The sequence below is a fragment of the Carya illinoinensis genome, chromosome 12, assembly GCF_018687715.1.
Source record: "Carya illinoinensis cultivar Pawnee chromosome 12, C.illinoinensisPawnee_v1, whole genome shotgun sequence".
In the NCBI taxonomy this organism is placed as follows: Eukaryota; Viridiplantae; Streptophyta; class Magnoliopsida; order Fagales; family Juglandaceae; genus Carya; species Carya illinoinensis.
In genome coordinates this window covers 30049334-30070123 of record NC_056763.1, presented here as the reverse complement: position 1 = coordinate 30070123, position 20790 = coordinate 30049334, and the positions used below count along the sequence as shown (strand labels likewise).

Sequence of the window (20790 nt, the reverse complement as noted above, 5' to 3'; positions counted from 1 at the left end):
AATAGCTCTACCGGCTATATGTATATATATTTGTTTACACACGGTGCATGTCTACGTATTGTGTCATTGAGCTAGTATGAAGTCTCCTTTTCATAATATTGACTTGATCCCTTCAAATTATAATTATTGACTTGGACGAACATGAATATATTAGTGCCTATTTTAAGGTCTTCACATCTAAAGCCGGTCAATACAGATAAAACAAAGAAAAATGATAGTTGCACTTTTGAATATATGTGTTAAATTAATTAAGCAAATTTTTTTATTTTTTTTATAAAAGTATTTTTTTTGTGTATTTAAAAAAATATAAAAAATAAATACAATATTAAAAAAATAAAATAAATGCAACTACTAAAATAAAATATTTCGATACGAATAATCGCGGTAGACTTTCTCGATGATCTACTACTTTCCTTTGAAAATCATGTATGCGACAAATTAAGTACTACACGACTATTACTCAAAAAATAAAGACTAATAATTAATTAGACATCAAAACTCAGAAGAGTTTGCTTGCAAATTCTTCTTCGTCCTGTGAAGTAGTACTAGACAAATTAGATGAAGCAGTAGAGCTACTTGCGAGGTCTCTGAACTCTGACAAGCTCCTCCCAAGCCGAAGAGCCATTTTAAGTTCAAACAATTCTCCATGTGAAGTACGTACGTAAGCTGACTGCAATGTATTATATGTATGAAAAATGATACATATACAGTTTTTTTTTTTTTTGTACAAGTATTATATTTTAAATGAAGGGTATTTTTATAAAATAATTTATAAAAATAACATCATTTTATATAAATACTCTCATTTTAAAACAAGATTTTGTATAAAAAGTTGAAAAATGACTGTACATGTAAATTACTCTGTAGGTATATATGTAAGCTTCTTCATATGATCATCAAGGCACTACAAGAAAAGCAGCTTTTTGCCATGGTTGAGAGTTGTCGGAAAAGGCTACCATTAAGTCGCAATAACATTTATGCCACTAAATTACATTCGTGGGAGGTTGGTGGCATATAATAAGTGGGGAATATTATTTTGTCACGGATAAAAAATTTCGTGGAAATAGATTAATATTTACCACGAAATGAGTTCGTGGGAAAATTAGTATGGTGTGGTGGCAAACGCTATTTGGATTTCTTTAACTGTGGTATGTTAAATTATTTTGCCACACTTATACTAGGTCGGGATAAGTATGTTTCCCACGAGACTGTTCATGGAAAATATGGTGGCAAAAAGGTATATGTGATTATATCTTCTGGTTACAATTACATAATTCCGACCAATTTCGTGGTGCCTATTATGGCACAACTCGGGTTGTGCTTGTGAAATTCCACCTTTTTCCACCACATGGTTTGATTGGTAATAGATGTTTAGTGTCAGCTCGAGTAGTCGGAAAAGGGTATGTGCTATGTATACCAACGTGGGATATAATATGGCAAATAATTTTTCCCCATTGGATGCTGTAATGACAAATATTTGTTTTAGACAACTATTTCTGGTGGCAATATATTAATACCCATTCTATTTTGTTTTGGCAAAATATTATTGCCCGCGACTTCGATTTATTGGAAATAAGTCCATTCCATTTAACCAAGTAGTCGGGAAAATGCTACATCCATACACTGTGGTGGTGGGAAAAGGTTTCTTCTGGGAACCAAGGCATTTCCACCCCAGTAAAAACTCGTGGCTATTGTTTATTATCCATCTGGTCTGTTGTACAAATAAATCTTTTCACATCAATTTTCCTAGTGGGAAAAACATAGTACAGATCCTTTTTTGCCATCCCTTGAAAGTAGTGGCAAAACCGAGTATTTAATAACCTACTTTTCTAGACGAAATGGGAATATGGGAATAACCTGTTTGCCATATTGAATATATAAATTTTACAGTTCATAATAACCATCACTTATTATGAAAACCCCATTCACAATGCTCCTGTTACCCCATTCAGAATCCAAGTATTTGTCAATTTCTTGCAAAGAAACACATACAAATGATACACTTATCATTGAATTCCATAATAACCTGTCAATATACTATATCTAAGCACATTCCCAAGATATACAAGAAATGCAAACATCCATAGAGACACAAAAGAACGCATGCAATCTCCCAACTGAATTACAGTACCAAATGTGACGTCAACCTGAAACCTTAATGTGTATTCATCACATTAAGAATTCAATTCGATGAAACCTACAGTTTTCATTACAACTGATATTCCAAGTACATGAGGGAATTATATCTACTGGCAATTTAATTACTCTTTGAAGGATGGGATGAAGGACATATACACAGATTAGAAAGCATTAATCTGATCTGCGTTTCAATTTGTCATCAAGTCTACATGAGCTCAAAGGCCTGTTGCTCCAAAAATGCTGGATTTCTGTTGTTTCCTGAGAATGAAATAGATAGGCTTTCTACTGTCAATAGGTATTATATATACTGCATGCATATTTCATGACATGTGTCAGAATCTACATAAACAAATATTCTTGTTTCCCATATACATTATGAAAGCCTGCATCATTTATATATTCTCCCCATTATACACAGATTGTTTTTGTGTATCATCTACCTATATTTTTTCATGAATGGTTGTCCAATATTATTAAGTTGCAAAATTTCCATACAACTGCCCCCTATATGACCATTATTAGCATTACAATTATGCTAATAATGTATATACTGTAGTTGAATATTCTGCAGTATATGCAGCTGCTATATCCAAATATTTATAGGTATTTTAAGCTGTATATCAGTCATAAGTTTAAACCAATATTACTCAACACAGTTTGGGAATTAGAGTTATGTACTACGTGCAGGAAAACAATCCCTAGGGATTGTTTGGTTAGGTTTGTGGAGTGAGATGAAATGAAAATTTTGTAAATAGTAGTAAGATAATTTGTAAATAATAGTGATGAGATAGTTTGAATTGAGTATTTTTTAAATTTTGAAAAAGGAATGAGAAAAAATTGAATAAAAAATACTATAAAGTTAAAATATTGTAATAATATAGTTTTCTAATACTATTTTTGTTTGGGGGCTTGAAAATGTTAGAATTATTTTTTATTTTTTATTTTAAAGTTTGAAAAAATTATAATGATTAATTTGAAAATATTGTATTTGAATTATGTTTGTGAATAAGATGGGATGAGATCAGATAAAAATTTTATATCAGAGGCCCCAAACCTGAATACCATTCACGTTTTATAAATATATATATATATATATATATAATGATTTATTATATATTGCTTCTCCGATCTAAATAAATAAATACTCAAAAAATTGAAAAATATCAAATCATGATTAAAATTCTTTAGTTTCTAATTTCACAGCTTCGATCGGCAGATTGCTTAGCTCCAAATATTTGTCTTCGCCCCAAGAGCGATCATATCAAAATTTGGGTGCAAAAATAATATAATTTTGACATTTTTTTTATTTTTATTTTTTGCATTTGAGTGTATTTTTTCACTTGATATAATTGGTAGATTAATAAAAGTTGGCCGTAGATAATTACCTTAATTCATGCCTCTACTACGATACTGTAGAAATGAATCTATTTTGAAAGGTAGCTGATCTACGGTAGTGAACAAAAAAAGCATTAGTACTCGAGAGCGACTGAAGTAACTTCTACGTACGTACCTCTCGCGAGCGAACCAAACGACAAATCGCATGCATTGCAACAACGATTTCCCGTAGTAACGCGCTTGCTTTTGAGTCTCCACAGTCCATATCTTTCCTTTTCTTTCATTTCTACAGTCCACACCTCATGTGCGTTGACTGTTGACTGTTGATTAATGGAAACATTCGAAAGGTGAGTTTGGGGGACCGGGGTTGTTGGAGTTAAAATAAAGATGAAGAGCAAAAAAATAGAAAAAATGAAGGAAAAATTCAATCCTCTAATCTATAAGATTGATTCTGTGAATTCCTTGTACATTATACTTCTTGGTTACATACTATTTAATCACACAAATACACATAAAGCATTAAATGGCAATATGAGTCCCAATACATGTTAATTAAATATAACAAGCTAAATATAGTAAAGCACTAAACAAAACATGCATAGCAGTAATAATGGAAATTACATCAACTTTAATACTCCTCCTCGATGTATTTTTCAGAAACACCAAGCATCATTCGAAGAAATTGAAACTTGACTCTGGGAAGTGCTTTAGTAAATATATCAGCCATCTGTTCTTCACTGGTACATTATTTCAGATTAACTTCACCATTTGCTTCAGCTTCCCTCAAAAAATAATACTTGATTGAAATGTGTTTTGTTCTACTATGATAAACAGGATTCTTAATCATATTTATGGTTGACTTGTTGTCACAAAATACATCAATTGGTCCTGGTTGTTTCTCACCCATGTCTTCCATAATTTTCCTTAGCCAAATAGCTTGACTAACAGCCCCTGCATCAGCCACATACTCAGCTTCAGCTATTGATTGAGCAACTGTTGGTTGCTTCTTTGAACCCCATGAAAAAACTCCTGTTCCCAATTTGAAACAAAAGCATGGGGTACTTCTCATGTTATCAAGTGATCCTGCCCAATCACTATCTGTAAAACCTGTTAACTTAGGCTGTGAGCATGGCTTGTACCAAATTCCAAAGTCCATGGTTCCTTGCACATATCTGATAACCCTCTTAGCTGCTCCAAGATGAATTTGACTTGGACTTTGCATAAACCTGGACAACAAACTAGAAACAAACATCAAATCTAGTCGAGTAGCAGTTAGATACAACAAACTACCAATTAGACTTCTATAAGTGCATGCATTAACCTTCTTTGCTCCATCTTCCTTTTTGAGTTTCTCATTAGCAATAAGAGGTGTAGCCACAGGTTTGCATCCAAACATTTGAAACTTTTTCAACATATCTTCATAATACTTTTTCTGTGAAATAAAAATTCAACCTTTTTTATAAACTTTCATTCCAAGAAAATAGTGCATAAGTCCCAAATCACTCATCTCAAAAGTACTCATCATATCTCTTTTGAATTCTTCCTCATCTCTATATTGTTTCTAGTAAAAATTAAATCATCAACATATAGAGAGACAAGCAAAATACCTCCATTTCTTTACTTTGACATAGAGTGTAGGCTCCCTCTTACTTTTACTGAATTATTTTTCATTGAAATAACTGTCAATTCTGCTATACCAAGCCCTTGGAACTTGTTTAAACCCATATAGAGCTTTCTTTAATCGAAGCACTTTGCCTTCTTCTTTTATGAAGCCCTCTGGCTTATCAACATATATTTCTTCTTCTAAAACTCCATTCAAGAAGGCTGATTTGACATCAAGTTAAAAAATCTTCCAACTGTTTTGAGCTGCAAGTGCACAAATGGTTCGAATGGTGTCCAACCTTGCAACTGGTGCAAAGGTCTCATTATAGTCAATACCAGGCTGCTGTGAATAGCCTTTAGCCACAAGTCTTGCCTTGCATTTTTTTAAAGAACCATCAGAGTTAAGCTTCATTTTGTAGATCCACTTAACCCCAATAATGTCTTTTTTGTCAGGACAGTTTACCAACTCCCATGTTTTATTCTTTTCAATCATTCTAATCCCTTCCTCCATTACATCAATCCATACTTTGTCTTTCATAGCTTCATCAAAACTTCGAGGCTCAACTGAAACAAAGTTGCATGATTCATAAATTTCAGCCAAAGGTCTTAACCTTCTTGATGGGGATTCAGGTGAGGACATTGCAGTTGAAGGAGATATTGGTTCAGCTCTTGGTGATACCATTGGATTGACATTTTCTTCATCTTCTATTGCTTCTCTTCTTCCATTCTGATCTTCAGAATTCAATGACATTGTTTCGAACACTTATGGTATAGAAATAGATTTAATATTTATCTTTTCTTCATCCCAATTCCAGCTTGCATCTTCATTAAATTCAACATCTCGACTAGTTACAAGTTGCTTTGAATCCAAATTATAGATTCTATATCCCTTGGACTGAGAACTGTAATCTAGAAAGACTCATTTTTCAGATTTCTCTTCTAGCTTATGCCTCTTATGTGGTGGTACATGTATATAACACATACACCCAAAAATCTTTAAGTGACTTGCAGTAGGTTTTTGACCACTCCAAGCTTCTATTGGAGTTTGATTTGGCACAGCTTTTGTTGGACATCTATTGAGCAAATAGTCTGATGTGTTGACAGCCTCTGCCCAAAATCTTTTTGGAAGTCCCTTCTCAAGCATCATGGATCTTGCCATTTCCATCACAATCCTATTCTTTCTTTCTGAAACTTCCTTTTGCTGAGGAGTATAGGCAATTGTAAGCTAATGTTCAAGCCCTTCTTCTTCACAAAACTCATCAAACTTCTTTGAGTTGAATTTTGTTCCTCTATCACTTCTCAATGTCTTTATCTTGCTGTCACTTTGGTTTTCAACCAAAAGTTTGGACTTCTTAAAGATACCAAAAACTTCATACTTTTCTTTAAAGAAGTAAACCCATGTCATTCTTGAGAAATCATCAATAAACAGTATAAAGTACCTATTTTGATTATGAGAAGGAATTCTCATTGGACCACACACATCAGTGTGAACGAGTTCCAATACCTTTTTAGCTCTCCATGCTTCACCTTTAGGAAAAGGTTGTCTATGTTGCTTCCCTAACATGCAACCCTCACATACAGACATATTAGAATCCAGTAGAGGCAAATTACTGATCATATTTTTTTGATTCAAAACTCTCGAGGCATTAGGGTTATAGTGACCAAACATTCGATGCCAAAGAGTTGTATCATCAAGCTTAGCAACCAAAGCTTTTTGATATTGCCATTGTATGGGAAAATTCATACAATTTCCCATTTTAATTTCTGCCACAACCTGCTTATGATGTTTTAGATCACAAATGGTACGTGCTTCTTTCTCAAATAGTAAAGAGTATCCATTTTGTATCATTTGACCAACACTCAATAAACTTTGATCAAGACTTGGAACTAAAAGAACATCATTAATAAATCTGGTTCCTTTCTTAGTTTCCAAGGTGATTGTGCATTTTCCTTTTGATTTTACTAAATCACCATTTCCAAGCTTCACTTTTACTTTGACAGATGTATCAATCTTTGAAAACATACCTTCATTTGGAGTCATGTGATTGCTGCAGCCACTATCAAGGAACCATTCTTCACTTTTCTAATCAACAATGGCTTGACATGCATAGAACAATTGCTCCTCCTTTTCTTCTATGTAGTTGGCTTGCTAATTTTTATTCTTGAATCTGCAATCCTTTTCAACATGGCCAAACTTCTTGCAATTAGTGCATTGAGGCTTCCCTTGATGATAACAATCCTTTTCAAGGTGATTGTTCTTTTTACAAATACCACAAGGAGGAAAATCTCCTTTCGAGTTTCCTTTTCTTTGAGAATTTTCTCCTCCTTTTGTTCCACTTTTATACTTCTTTTTAAAATCTCTTGGTTTCTGATTTTTCAAGTTAACCTTAGACTGAAATGCATTCTCTAAGGAACGTTCACCTCTTCTATAAATTCTTTGTTCATGGGCATATAAGGACCCCATTAATTCAGTAACAGAAAGAGTAGAAAGGTCTCTAGTCTCTTCAATAGCAGCAACCATATGATCATATTTCTCTGTGAGACTAATAATAATTTTTTGAACTATTCTTGAATCTGTTATTTCTTCTCCATAAACTATCATCTGATTTATGATCTCAATGATCCTAGAACAATAGTCTTTTACATTTTTAGATTCTCGAGTTCTCTTCTTAAACCTTGAAGCTTAATGGTTTTAACTTTGAGATTACCTTGAAACTCTTGTTGCAGGATCTCCCATGCTTGGTTTGAAGTCGTGGCCCTCATCAATCTTGGAAGATAGCTTCACTGACGGCTTGCTGTAGAGTAAACAAAACTTTAGCATCTATTTGTCTGTCTATCTTGTTTTGGTTTGTTTCGGAAGTTCCTTCTGCAGTAACAGTGACCCCTTTTTCTACCACATCCCAAAGATCAAGTGACATGAAGAGAGTCTTCATTTTGATATTCCAATAGTCATTGTTTTCTCCACTGAATATTGGAATAGTAGGAGAAGAACTAGGTGCTGCCATATCGCCGTTTTTAGATCAAACTTGGCTCTTATGCCAATTGTTGGAGTTAAAATAAAGATGAAGAGAAGAAAAATAGAGAAAATGAAGGGAAAACTCAATCCTCTAATATGTAGGATTGATTATGTGAATTCCTCATACATTAAACTTCTTTGTTACATACTATTTAATCACACGGATACACACAAAGCATTAAATGAAAATATGAGTCCCAATACATGTGAATTAAATATAAAAAGCTAAATATAGTAAAGCACTAAATAGAACATGCATAGCAGTAATAATGGAAATAACATCAACTTTAATAGGGGTCCTAATCAGCCACTACTATGGGCCGGTGGCCCCGCTTGTGTTCTCACTTCTCACTTCTCAGCCATGATGCATATTGAGCTTTGGTTCCATAGGAAAACCAATATAATTAAAAATAATATTACGTATCATTGTTATAAAATATATAAGTATTGTATAGTCATTTTAAAAAAAATATATATTATTAAAAAATTAATTTTTTTCATATAGGTATAGTATTTATTCATTTTTTTTAAATAATTACGCAACATTTGTATACTCACAATTACAAGTATCATTACTCAATAATTAATGACTTCTTGTGATCATGATCTTCTTAATCCATGCAAATATGACTTGGCTAAGTTTGGATAACAAAACTATTTCAATCCATCTCATCTCATCAATACAATTTTCACAAATTTATACACAAAATATAATAAACAATTTAATTTTTTCAAATCTCAATTTAATTTTTTCAAATCCTAAAATAATAATAATATTAAAAAAATATTCTAATAATATTTTATTTGACTTTTAACTTTCATCTAAAACTATCTCGTCTGATTTCACTATTCAACTCATGAGTTTAGAGTAGAAATTTTGAGCAGATCTATAGATAGATAGATCATAGATAGATCTCTTCAACAAACTCATGAAATTATATCTATTCTGTTTTTATTTTTAAAGAAGACCATACTCTAATTTTATTGATTATTCTCGCTTATAGAAATTTTATCTATTCATATGGGTTTTCTTTTTATATAATTATAGAAAAATATATTTACAGTTACTTTTACGTATTTTTTTATGCACTGCACTGATATGATTGACTGCATCATTGTTTTAATATAAAATAAATATTTTAGTCAATTATATTAGTGAAATACGTAAAAATGACTATATATAAGACAATTCATAATTACATGGAAGTCTATATGCCAAGAGTACATGAAACTCGGATTACTATCTTATAAGGTTATTATTATATTATTATCTATTTACAATTTATAAAAATTTGAAATTTTTTTATTTTTTTATCATTTTCTTTTAAGTATTTTTTAACATCTTTAATCATTAAAAAAAATTTTAAAAAAAATAATTTTATTAAAAATAACTTCTTTAATCATTAAGTAAAATTAAAAAATTAAAAAACAAATCAAATACAAAATAAATAGTAAATGGATAATAGAAAAGCTGTAACCTATCACTTTCCTTTATCTATTCGTTTACCTATTGCCTTAGAAAAGAAAAGAGATATTGTACTTCTGGCCTTATTAATCACTTTGTGTCCTATCAAGCTTCATTCCCTTTTACATATAGGATTGCCCGATCCGATGATGCCCACTTTTGAAGGGGAATCATAAAAGATGATGTGTGCAAAGCTGTACTACATTCATTCCTTGTCTCTTCACCAAATAACCAAGAAATTTCCCTGATGTTACACTTAAGGCGCACTTCATCGGGTTCATCTTCAGCTTGTATGAGCTTCATTATGTCTGGCCCCATGAGGGCATGCTGTGATAATCAAGCGGCTATCTACATATCAAGTAATCCAATGTTCCATGAAAAAGCTAAAAAATTTGAAGGAGTTATCTCCAATCCTCGTCTATTGATTAATTATTAATAAGAGGAGACGCGTAGTTACATATATGTCATTTTGAATAAGTTTATTGATTTATATATATATATATATAATATGCAATAAATAAATAAGAAATTCTCAAAATTTATGATTACAGAAAAGTGATCTGTTTTGTTAAATTAATAGCATTTCTTCCCTATCACAAAAGCATTGATCTTCCACGTACACAAATCAAGTAGTTGTATTATATATATATATATATATATATATATATATATATATATATATATTTGTTTACACACGGTGCATGCCTACGTATTGTGCCAATGAGCTACAATGAAGTCTCTTTTTCATAATATTGACTTGATCCCTTCAAATTATAATTATTGACTTGGAAGACATGAATATATTATTGCCTATTTTAAGGTCTTCACATCCAAAGTTTGTCAATATTGATAAAATGAGGAGAAATTATAATTATAGTTGTGAGTGTGTAAGCGCCATATAATTATTTTAAAAAAAATGAATAAATATAGAATTACATAAAAAAATATATTTTTTTAAAAGTAGTGCTACATACAGTCACTTTTGCGATTTCTCTGCTTTCTCTACTGATATGATTACTGTATCAATTTTTTTAATACACAACTAATCATATCGATGGATTGCGCAAAAGAGTATGCAAAAAAGATTCCACATAAAATTTTTAATTTTTTGATAGTGAATCTCACTATTCTTCAAAGCAACAATACAGTACTTACGCATTTCTCAATTGTATGTAGCATTACTTTTAAACAAGTAGTATTTAATTATGTTGATTTTTCATGTGATGAGCGGTGTATCTCAGCAATAACATTAAAAAGAATCAGGTTATTATTTTTATATAACGGTGGTTCATAGTATATTTAGAGCTATTTTGATTTTGTTTTTTCTTTTTCTTTTTCGTTTGTTTTTTTGTTTTATTTTTTTGTTTTTTTCAATTTAAAGATCGATCCTAAGTTGGGCCCTCTGCGAATCCTTAACAGAGAACAACTTTTCCTAAAAATTAGTAATTGGGTCACGAGTTCATCCGGAAGCCCATTTCAGTTTAAGAGCACTTCAATTTTGGAATTATATAAAACCCGGATTTCCAAGCCAAGCCCATCTTCCCCGCTCTCTCTTCAGCCTAACACCCTCTATCCCCCAACCAAAAAAGATAAATAAATAAATAAAATAAAACTCGTGAAGATATCAAACCCCTTTATAGCCAAGAATATCTCATCCTACACAACATTATCCAAGCTCCATTGGGTGGAGAACATTTGAACTTTTGAAGTTTCCCAAGTTGCAGATATCTATTGTGTTCTAGTGTTCTACCACCACCACCACCACTACTACTCTCTTTTTCACAATGTGGTGTATCCAATTCCGCACTCCATTGATTCCCTCGCATTCACATCTTAAACACAAGCAGCATCTGAGCACACCTCAATTGCTTCGCTTCTCTATCAATGAGCCTGCCAACCTTATTCCACTCCGACCGAACCACCTTTCACTGCCGGCTCTGAGGGCCTATGCCATCCCCAATTCCCTTGTTCTTGGTGTCTCATCACCCGCCAGATCCGGCGGTGACTTATCCGTCCTGCTCCTCGCCAGGTTGGTCCTTTTCACTTTCCAATTCCCTCGCCTCATGTACCAAAAACACTCCATTCGCTGATATCATCCAAACATTCAGTAATTTTACCCAATTTTGCTTTCAATTTGCAGTTTTACCGAGAGGTGAAAAAAAAAAAGATAGATACTACATTTCAAGTATACTTATTCACTCTCCTTTTTCCTGTATGACAGTGTAGCACTTTTCTTTCTCTACTTCATAACAAATTTCATCGTGCCGAGTTTCATCTCCAAGAGTTTCCAGCTTGATAACACAAGTGAAGACCAGGAGCGTAATGATGATAGCTCCATTTAAGATGGCAACAACTCAAGCAAGCTCATAAACAAACAAACAAACATGGATTCAAGACCGCCAAAACGTTAAAGCGTGTGGCTGATGTTGTCTGACAATCTTTTGTGCCAATCAATTTTAGTGTGATTTTAGTAAGAAAACTTTTGCTCTCGATTTCCTAATGAGATGAGTTGAAATTAAAATTAAAAATTAAATAAAATGTTCTCAAATATATTTTTTTAATATTATTTTTGTTTTAGAATTTGAATAAGTTGAGTTGTTTATTTTAATTTGTGTTAGAATTTGACAATTATAATGATTAGATGAGATGATATTAGATGAGTTGAAGAGTTGTGAAAACAAATGAGGTTAAAAAATTTACAGCCATTTATCTCTAGTCGACTGTGATACTTGCGAAACCTTGAGGTGGTGAATGAAATTCCAAACCCAATAAAAAGGTTAACAATTATAACTCGTTTCAAGGACACCAAAAACCATTCTATTTTCTCCTCATTCATACGGTCAGGAAACAAGAACTTCTCTCAAATGTTGCAGATGGAATCTACAATAGCAGGATTCTCAAAATAATTTACAATTACCTGCAATAGCAACCATGTTGCTTTTCCTGAACTAAGGAAATAAATAATAAAAAAAAATGTCTAAACAATTGTCCAACCATTTTCATCTGGACACGAAGGTTTTTCGGCAGGGGTTGTTTCTGGCTTTGGAGGTTTCTTAGAAAATAAAGATGACTTGCTATCAAAGAAACTTGAGAATGGCTGGCGACTTGGGTTCTCTTCTGTGCCCTTCTGGTCATCTGAAGCTGGTTTTCTCAAGTGTTTATCCTTGCCACCAAAGTTTATACCAAGCCTCATAAATCGACGTTTTGTTTCACCGGCAGGGGCTGTTGTTTCTTCTGGTTGCTTCAATGTTGTTAGGACTTCGTCTGGATTGAGTAACATTGTTTCCACTGTTTCATATACCTAGAAAACATTTCAGCATATCAACTTCAAGTACCTCTGTGATTTCTTTGTTTTCATAACGTTTGTAGGAAGGGGATTGAAGCAAACTGAACAAAACTACACTTGATCTTAGCCAGAAGGCAAATAGAGGTAAAAATAAAGTAACAGACATTATGACTACGACTTGCTTCCCCATACACTTAACTCATAAAAGTTGTAACTAGCCAAGTGAAGGATAGAACATTGTAACTAAATTTGGTCCTCTCAATAAAAGATGCACAAACTCTAATGTGGGTCGGAGAAAGTAATAATTACTGATAATTGCATAAGATCCATTTTACGTGTGCTCCCATTCAAAGAGTGGGCTGTCCCTTCAAATACCACACAGAAAACAAACACATAATATTAACTTCTACGGCACACATCCAAGATCCCCCCCCAAAAAAGCAAAAAAAAAAAAACACACACACAAAAAACAAAAACCCGCTCGCGTATTTGGTTAATTTGGTGCCAAAGACTCGAACAAGACAATAATGGCTCATAAAAGCTTCTGGTTCAACTAAAGAATTTCATAAATATCAGTCACATGCAGTCTTATAAAACCTACCTGGCAAGGAATATAACCCATTCAAAGAGTGGGCTGTCCCTTCAAATACCACACAGAAAGCAAACACATAATATTAACTTCTATGGCACACATCCAAGACCCCCCCCCCCCCCCCCCCCCCCCCCAAAAAAAAAAACACACGAAAAACAAAACCCGCGCGCGTATTTGGTTAATTTGGTGCCAAAGACTCGAACAAGACAATAATGGCTCATAAAAGCTTCTGGTTCAACTAAAGAATTTCATAAATATCAGTCACATGTGACTTTATAAAACCTACCTGGCAAAGAATATAACCCATTCAAAGAGTGGGCTGTCCCTTCAAATACCACACAGAAAGCAAACACATAATATTAACTTCTATGGCACACATCCAAGACCCCCCCCCCCCCCCCAAAAAAAAAAAAAACAAAAAAACCCGCGCACGTATTTGGTTAATTTGGTGCCAAAGACTCGAACAAGACAATAATGGCTCATAAAAGCTTCTGGTTCAACTAAAGAATTTCATAAATATCAGTCACATGTAGTCTTATAAAACCTACCTGGCAAAGAATATCAATTTTCTCACCCATCCTGCCCTGACAAGTTGCAACCACGTATTCTTTGCACTCATGGAACAGATTTGACAAATTGTTGTTGGTGGACAGCATAGCCTCGGCAATAACAAATCCTAAACCAAGCTGGATATTTCATAAAAGAAAAAGAAAAAAAAGAAGAAAAAGAAAAAGAAAAAGAAGAAGAAGAAGACATCGTTAGTAATCTAACGGGAAAACTGGTGGTTAAATAATCTTGTAAAAAAAAAATAATAATCTTGTTCAAAAGGATGATGATTTTTCAGTTTTTCCTATAAGCTCTAGCTTAAAAAATATTGGTTTGCAGAAAGTGATAAGTAAATCAAATACAACAAAAACTGATTTTCACAAATACTCACTATATTGACTTAATACAAAACATATTAAGTTTAAAAAAGGCAAAAAACAAGTATGCATAGGAAATAAAGAACTTACTAAAGAAACAAAAAGTTGCTCGAAAAGCTCAGAGGGAGGTGCGTCCTCCAAAAAGCTCAGTATACCTTCCCTACAGAATCAGGTCTTTTCTAGTCAAACAGCTACATGTATAAATATTACAATATTATTGATATTCTTCCAACTTACACTGCCAAATCCTCATCAAAGAGGGGTGTTTGTTTGACAGCTGGTACTGCTTTGGCTGTTTCCCAGAGCTCAAGCCACAAATTACCTAAGACAATAACAAATTCCAATATGGTAACACCATGTATAACATATAGATACCAGTATGCATTACGAGGTAACAGCAAAACACAAAGGCATAAAGGGCATAACAGAGTTCTCAGAACACATAGGGGATAGGGTCAACCGGTTAATGGCCACATCTATAAAAAATCTGATTTCATCAATTTCATTGATGCTAAAAATTAATTTCAACAGAAATTTTTAGGAATTCACCCCATATACGAGGCACAAAAGTGTCAAACAAGGCTACATAAATCTTATGCAGCAAGTAAATATAGCAATGGATGATGGAGAATAGTTTCCACCTTCTTTTTGCATTCGACTACTAAGGTGGCCTCTTGTTGAAGATAAGTCAACACTATCAAAAGCATCTGTAATCTCTGTAATGGGCTCAGTTTCTGTCCAATCAGGAGGGGAGTGCCATCTTACGAAATCTTCCAAAATACAACCAGGATTTGCAGCCTGACAAATTTTAATTAAAAATTTTAGTTAATAATTAGTTGCCATTTTAACTACATATAAGCATCTAGTGGTGCACAAAATAGACAAACTTCGTTTGTGCAAGACAAACCTTGAAAGCCTGCATGTCAGAGAGGAGTTGAGAACAACCAGCACCAACACTGGCCACAAAAAAAATAAGGCAGTTTATCAAAAAATGCCTAGGCTAATAAAAACATACACAAGCAATTTTTATATAAAAATAGTGAGCAGAAAAACTTTGCAAAACTAAGATACTGCCATAAAATATTAAGAAAAACCAGTTTGCCTAACTATCTCAAATCAAGATTGAATCATGCTATTTGAAGTCCACCAAACAAATAATATAAAGCCAAAAACCTTGGCTCAGGGGATAATGGAGGTGAGGTGGAATAAATGCAAATCATATATATGTGAAGCATCCAGATGACCCTCATGTTTTACTGAACTGCATTTACAAAGACTACAGCCTAAGGCTACAGGTAAGATCATTTGAACTATAACTAAAAGAGAACTGGTTCAAAATATGACTATAACTGCTTTGGTCAGAAAATTTTCCAAAATATACTAACCTCCCCGTTCGAAGCACAAGTTCCTCTGTTTCTTTGATGAGATCTTCTGTAAGCAAAGGTCCTTCCTACACATATTGGTACATAAAGGTCTTGTTACAGGAACAAGGTAAAGGATTATTGCTAAGAATTTATTACTAAACAAACCTGGCTCACTGGGGAGTACACAGGTTCGCCTGTTTCCAACATTTTTAAGTTGCTGAATGGACGATCAGCACCTAGTCGAAGAGCAAGCTCGCCAGTGGTTAGTCTAGCATACAAAATAGGGCCTGCAGAAATAATGTCTTTAGGATAATCTGAATCTGTAGTATTTGAATTGGCCTCCCTCATGACATAGTCTAATGAGTTGGTGGCAATAGCACGACGCCTTTTCCGGGAAAGACAGCAATTGATAACTTGCAACTGCTGATACAATAGACAGGAATTCAGATCCGGAATCTCATCCAGAGGGATCCCAGGCACATACTGTCCTTCAGACCAAAGTGTTCTCAGCTACATATGCACAATAATTCTATAGATCGTTAGACGAGGATAAGTGACAAAGCAGCATCAATGCATCCTATCCAACTGTATTGAAGTGATAATATTCAACAACAAAGTCTGGATGGAAACAGAATAAGAAGATCACTTGAAAGGAGAGAACGAACCAAGATATTTTTTTGGTCGGCCATTGAACCAAGATACGTGGAACTAATATTATGGACTAGAATATATCTAGTTCTTATTAGAGGATATAGATAACTAATTCAAGATGCTAAATCTCGTTTCATGATAACAACTCTTTTCACACAAATTTCACATGCCTTCTAGAACAAACGGATTGCAAAGCAAGTTTTTTCTTCATAGGAATTATTTAAAAATGTCCAGAGAACTCAAGTTATCTACAGCCCACTAACTTTGTCAGAAACCCTGCACCAAAACAGTGCCATTTTCCGCAGGCTTCTAAAGCTTCCGATGACTTCAGCTAGCTTAACAACAAGGCTTTCAGAAGGAGCACCATGAATATCTCTTGGCAAAGCCGTTATTGTGGTTGCATCGGAACCAGTGCTGATCTTCCTACTGAGAAATTTCCCCTCTGCGAATATCTTGCAGATATTACCACAAAATTGAAAGATCATCACAGGATAATGCATAAAAAATGAAAGATACTATGACCGGGTCAAATAAAAATGTTGCATATACCTTCATCAAACAGTGAATTAATCAAAGACAGAATTTTCTCATTATCACCAGATCCAAATGTAAGCTTGTCCTCCTTTTCACGAAGCACTAGCGACTTCATTGCAGAGAGACTCAGGCCAGCTCTCTCCCTGACCGGTGAAGATCCACCAGATGATGCCAGACAGTCTTTCAATGACTTAAACTTCTTTCCAGCCCTGGACAAGAGGAGCAAAGTTGCAGGCACCAAGTTATTCATCAAAAACAAAAACGAAATTTCAGGGTCATGTTGAACAATTTTCTAAGTGCATAGAACACAGATAAGTAAGTGTCGAAAATTATATTAGTGTTAATTCCAGTATGTTACAGTCACACTTTAGATTATCGAAAAGCATGCACTTCTGGAGAAGTACAAGATGAGACGAGGTCAAACAAAATGAGTTCCAATTGAGATATGGGGAAAAAAAAATTGAAATGTAAAAAGTTTTGTGCATAACTTTCTTTCTCAACAAAAGGGGAAAGCAACAACTGAGAAGATTATGGTAATTTATCAGCAAATATAAATAAAAAGAAAGAGAAAGTTTTCCACATATAAACAACAAAAACTTACTCAACAGCAATAGCCAATTGCTTCATGACAGAAGATGGAGGGATGCTCCCTGTGCTGGCAGCAACAAAACCTTCTACCGAGGGTATCGCTTCTAAGCTCTAAAGAAAGAAAAATCAAATTCCACTTCTTAGCATGGAAAAATATTCCATCCTTGAAAAGGAAAAAATCTGGATGACCTTTATATCAATTCACCAATCAAATCTTTTCCGGCAGTAAAGTATAACAAGACTACAATCATGCACTTCTACATTGTCTACCAAAGTATCATAGATGGACACCCACATCAGCTGTCACTAGTTCCATGTTTATCAGTAAAGTGATGTCACAAACATTTGAAGAATGGGGAGAAAACCCTCCGATAATCTGTATTTCTTCTGATTAAGGCAAGGATTGGAGAATGTCAAAGAACTTAAGTTTCTTCCCCAATAATAAGGGTGAACCCTACATATGAGCCCCTTTCTCCCATGATGCAGGGAAGAGGGTAGTAATTTTATACGCATCCATGGTAAAAGTTTATTTTCTTAATCAATCTATTTTCTTCTAAAAAAATATTTACAAACCAATCAGAGTCTTTCTTTATTGCCAGAACTTGTTGAAGAAATAAAAATATATTTTTGGTGTTGATATGAAAGCTTTGAAAAATATCATGACACACCAGCTTATAAAGTTTCTCATTGTTGCTCTACTCACAAAGATCCATTTTGTGATAGCATTTCATCATTTCTTTTCAACAATTATGAAGTAACACAACTTTATTATTAGTGAAAGTTCTAAAAACTTCCATACAAAGTAAAACTAGAGTAACATTTGCCGGAACCTTTATAAAGTTGGTTAAACATCACGCACAATAACAGAAGACATACATCAAGACGTTTCACCAGATAAGATATGAGGAGTTATGCACGTAGAAAGTGACCTTAGCTTCTAGATCATTTTTCATGTTCAGCAGGTACAGATTTTCATCATAAAATGGAACAGCCATGGCTGAATTCTCGACTATTTCAGTATCTTCAACACCCTTCCTCCCAAATTTAATGTTTCTGAATCTGTCCTGCCAATCCTGTTTTGTCCCTACCTGTGGAGGTCTCCACCTCAAATGCTTTGGTTCGTTGCATACCTGCATTAGATCCCCCTAAGAATCTTTAAGAGAGTTCAAATAACAATTGTGACTAACAATAAACAAACACAATAATAATATAATGCAATGTGCATTTAATGGAAAGATAAAAACCACTCTATAATAGATGTACAGCGATCTTTTTTAATATGTACTTGACAGAACTGAAAGCCACATTAATAAAATGATAAAAAATTGTGAATAACCATATAATGTAAGAACATTCTGCATCATATATAAGATTGAAAGGATTCTTTTATTCTCTGATTGATTGCAAAAAGTTGCTTCCCGCTCTAGTTGGATGCTAAACTCATGCACACATATTCACTCGATTAATTCCAATGCAAAAATTTAGCTTTGCTTGAGCTAAGTGCAGCTTATATTTTACTCTAATACTTCAATGCAAGAAAACAACATAAAATACAAAAACTGCCAATTCTGCCCTCTCTTCTTATACTCAGAATTTCTACGAAACCAAGCGCAAAATCATCATCATACATGCATCAAAATTCAGAATTTAGAAACAACACAATTGACCAGATTTTGAGCAGCTAGATCCTAAGTTTTCCGAACGAGAACGGGAAAAAAAAAGGCGTCAAATCCATCTCAAACTAACAAAATTCAACTAGAAAACAATCTTCTCAGAATTTTCATTCAGGATATTACCTTCAATTCGCGCTCGTCGTTTGGAGATTCATCCTCCGATTGCTTTGTCAAATTACTTGGGGATTGTTTGTCAGAATCTTCTCCAATTAAAAGCAATATATAAGTAAAAAGAGGGGGTCAAAGCGATTCAAAAAATAGTAAACAGAAGTAAAACTTGTGAAGGAGATTAAAACGGGAAAAAATCAATAAAAAAGAAAATTAGTGCACCTCGATCGGGTTTCAACTCAGAGAAAACTCGCTCCGCTTTCGCAGCTGCAGAATGGAAGGCGGTCCTCGCTTTGGAGACAAAGGAGGGCGCCTCCATTCCCTATCTTACGCCTGGGGTCGCGTAAGTTTAGATACGAACGACGACAATCAGAGCATGTTTTATTTTGTAGAACGATTGAAGTTGAGAGAGAAACAGAGTTTATGGAAGAGTACCGGAAAGTCGGTGAATTTACATCTATCCTTCCATATTTCAAATTTAGAAGAGTTATAGTAGCAACCTTAAAGGTTGTTACGACGATAATTTTGAGAATGAGAGAACGAATGAGAATCTATTCACACCTGAAAACAATTAGAAATACGCTGCTTGAGTTCTCTTGACAGATATGAATAAGTCCATGATCTAACCTAAACAACAACAAAAGTTTATCAAATTCATCTCAATTTAATTATAATGTTGACAAAAGTCTATTCAAACGGCCATTTAGATCGAGAGAAAATCAACTGGACCCCAAAAGGAATTATAAAATAAATGTAATTTTTTTATTATAAAATAAATATATTATATTATATTAAATCAAATCAGTTATAAATTAGATTTTTACAATTCTTTTGGTAAACCTAGCATTTTTCTTATCTATCATATAATTCTTAAACTTTAGAAATGAGAAAATATAAATAAGGATCAATGGAATAGTAGAATTTAATAATTTCTATCAATATGTCAAAACTTGTAAAGATATTAATTTCATGATTACATTTCATTTTAGATTGAGATCCTCTTAAATACTATACTCAAATTAATAGGTTAAATATTTATATGAGATTCATATTATCTAAATCTTTCATACCCTCATTAGTAAATACGGTAAAACTCACATATTATATTTAGAAAAATGATATTTATAATTATAGAGTACATAAGAGCTGAGCAATTCTTTTGAAAAAAGTAAGTAAATACGGAATATTTTTTTATGGGAAATACTTCATTCATTCACGAAAATAAAATTACAGCTTTGACTTGATATATACAAAAAAAATTTTAAATTACAAACTAATTACTCACATTTATGGCTCCACCAGTATACAAATTCTTTTGTAATTGGTATGATTTTAACTTTTATAACTCTTTACAAACAAATCATATGAGAGACGACACTCTGTTTAAAACAGATATTTCATACTTCACTCTCAAGAGGCGAGTGGACTTTCACTTTATGCACAAAAAGTCAAAATAGACTTTCTTTTTTTATTTTTACCTAAACAAAAGAAAAAAAAAACATAAAGATAGATGT

General features: G+C 33.4%; 2 protein-coding genes across 2 annotated transcripts; one reads left to right on the top strand and one right to left on the bottom strand.

Annotated features, from left to right (window-relative positions):
* Positions 1 to 11214: 11214 nt before the first annotated feature.
* LOC122289829 lies at positions 11215 to 12118 on the top strand. The gene is made up of 2 exons (XM_043097154.1): positions 11215 to 11586; positions 11779 to 12118. Exons 1-2 carry the CDS (start codon positions 11342 to 11344, stop codon positions 11897 to 11899), a joined length of 366 nt encoding a protein of 121 aa, XP_042953088.1. The 5' UTR covers positions 11215 to 11341; the 3' UTR covers positions 11900 to 12118.
* A 240-nt stretch (positions 12119 to 12358) lies between these two features.
* Positions 12359 to 19886, bottom strand: LOC122289828. Its single transcript, XM_043097153.1, has 14 exons — positions 19499 to 19886; positions 19292 to 19368; positions 18425 to 18625; positions 17509 to 17606; positions 16923 to 17116; positions 16637 to 16815; positions 15888 to 16232; positions 15744 to 15808; positions 15266 to 15314; positions 15000 to 15156; positions 14596 to 14680; positions 14449 to 14518; positions 13984 to 14121; positions 12359 to 12858 (listed from the first exon to the last, which is right to left on the bottom strand). Exons 1-14 carry the CDS (start codon positions 19593 to 19595, stop codon positions 12535 to 12537), a joined length of 2079 nt encoding a protein of 692 aa, XP_042953087.1. The 5' UTR covers positions 19596 to 19886; the 3' UTR covers positions 12359 to 12534.
* Positions 19887 to 20790: the final 904 nt, after the last annotated feature.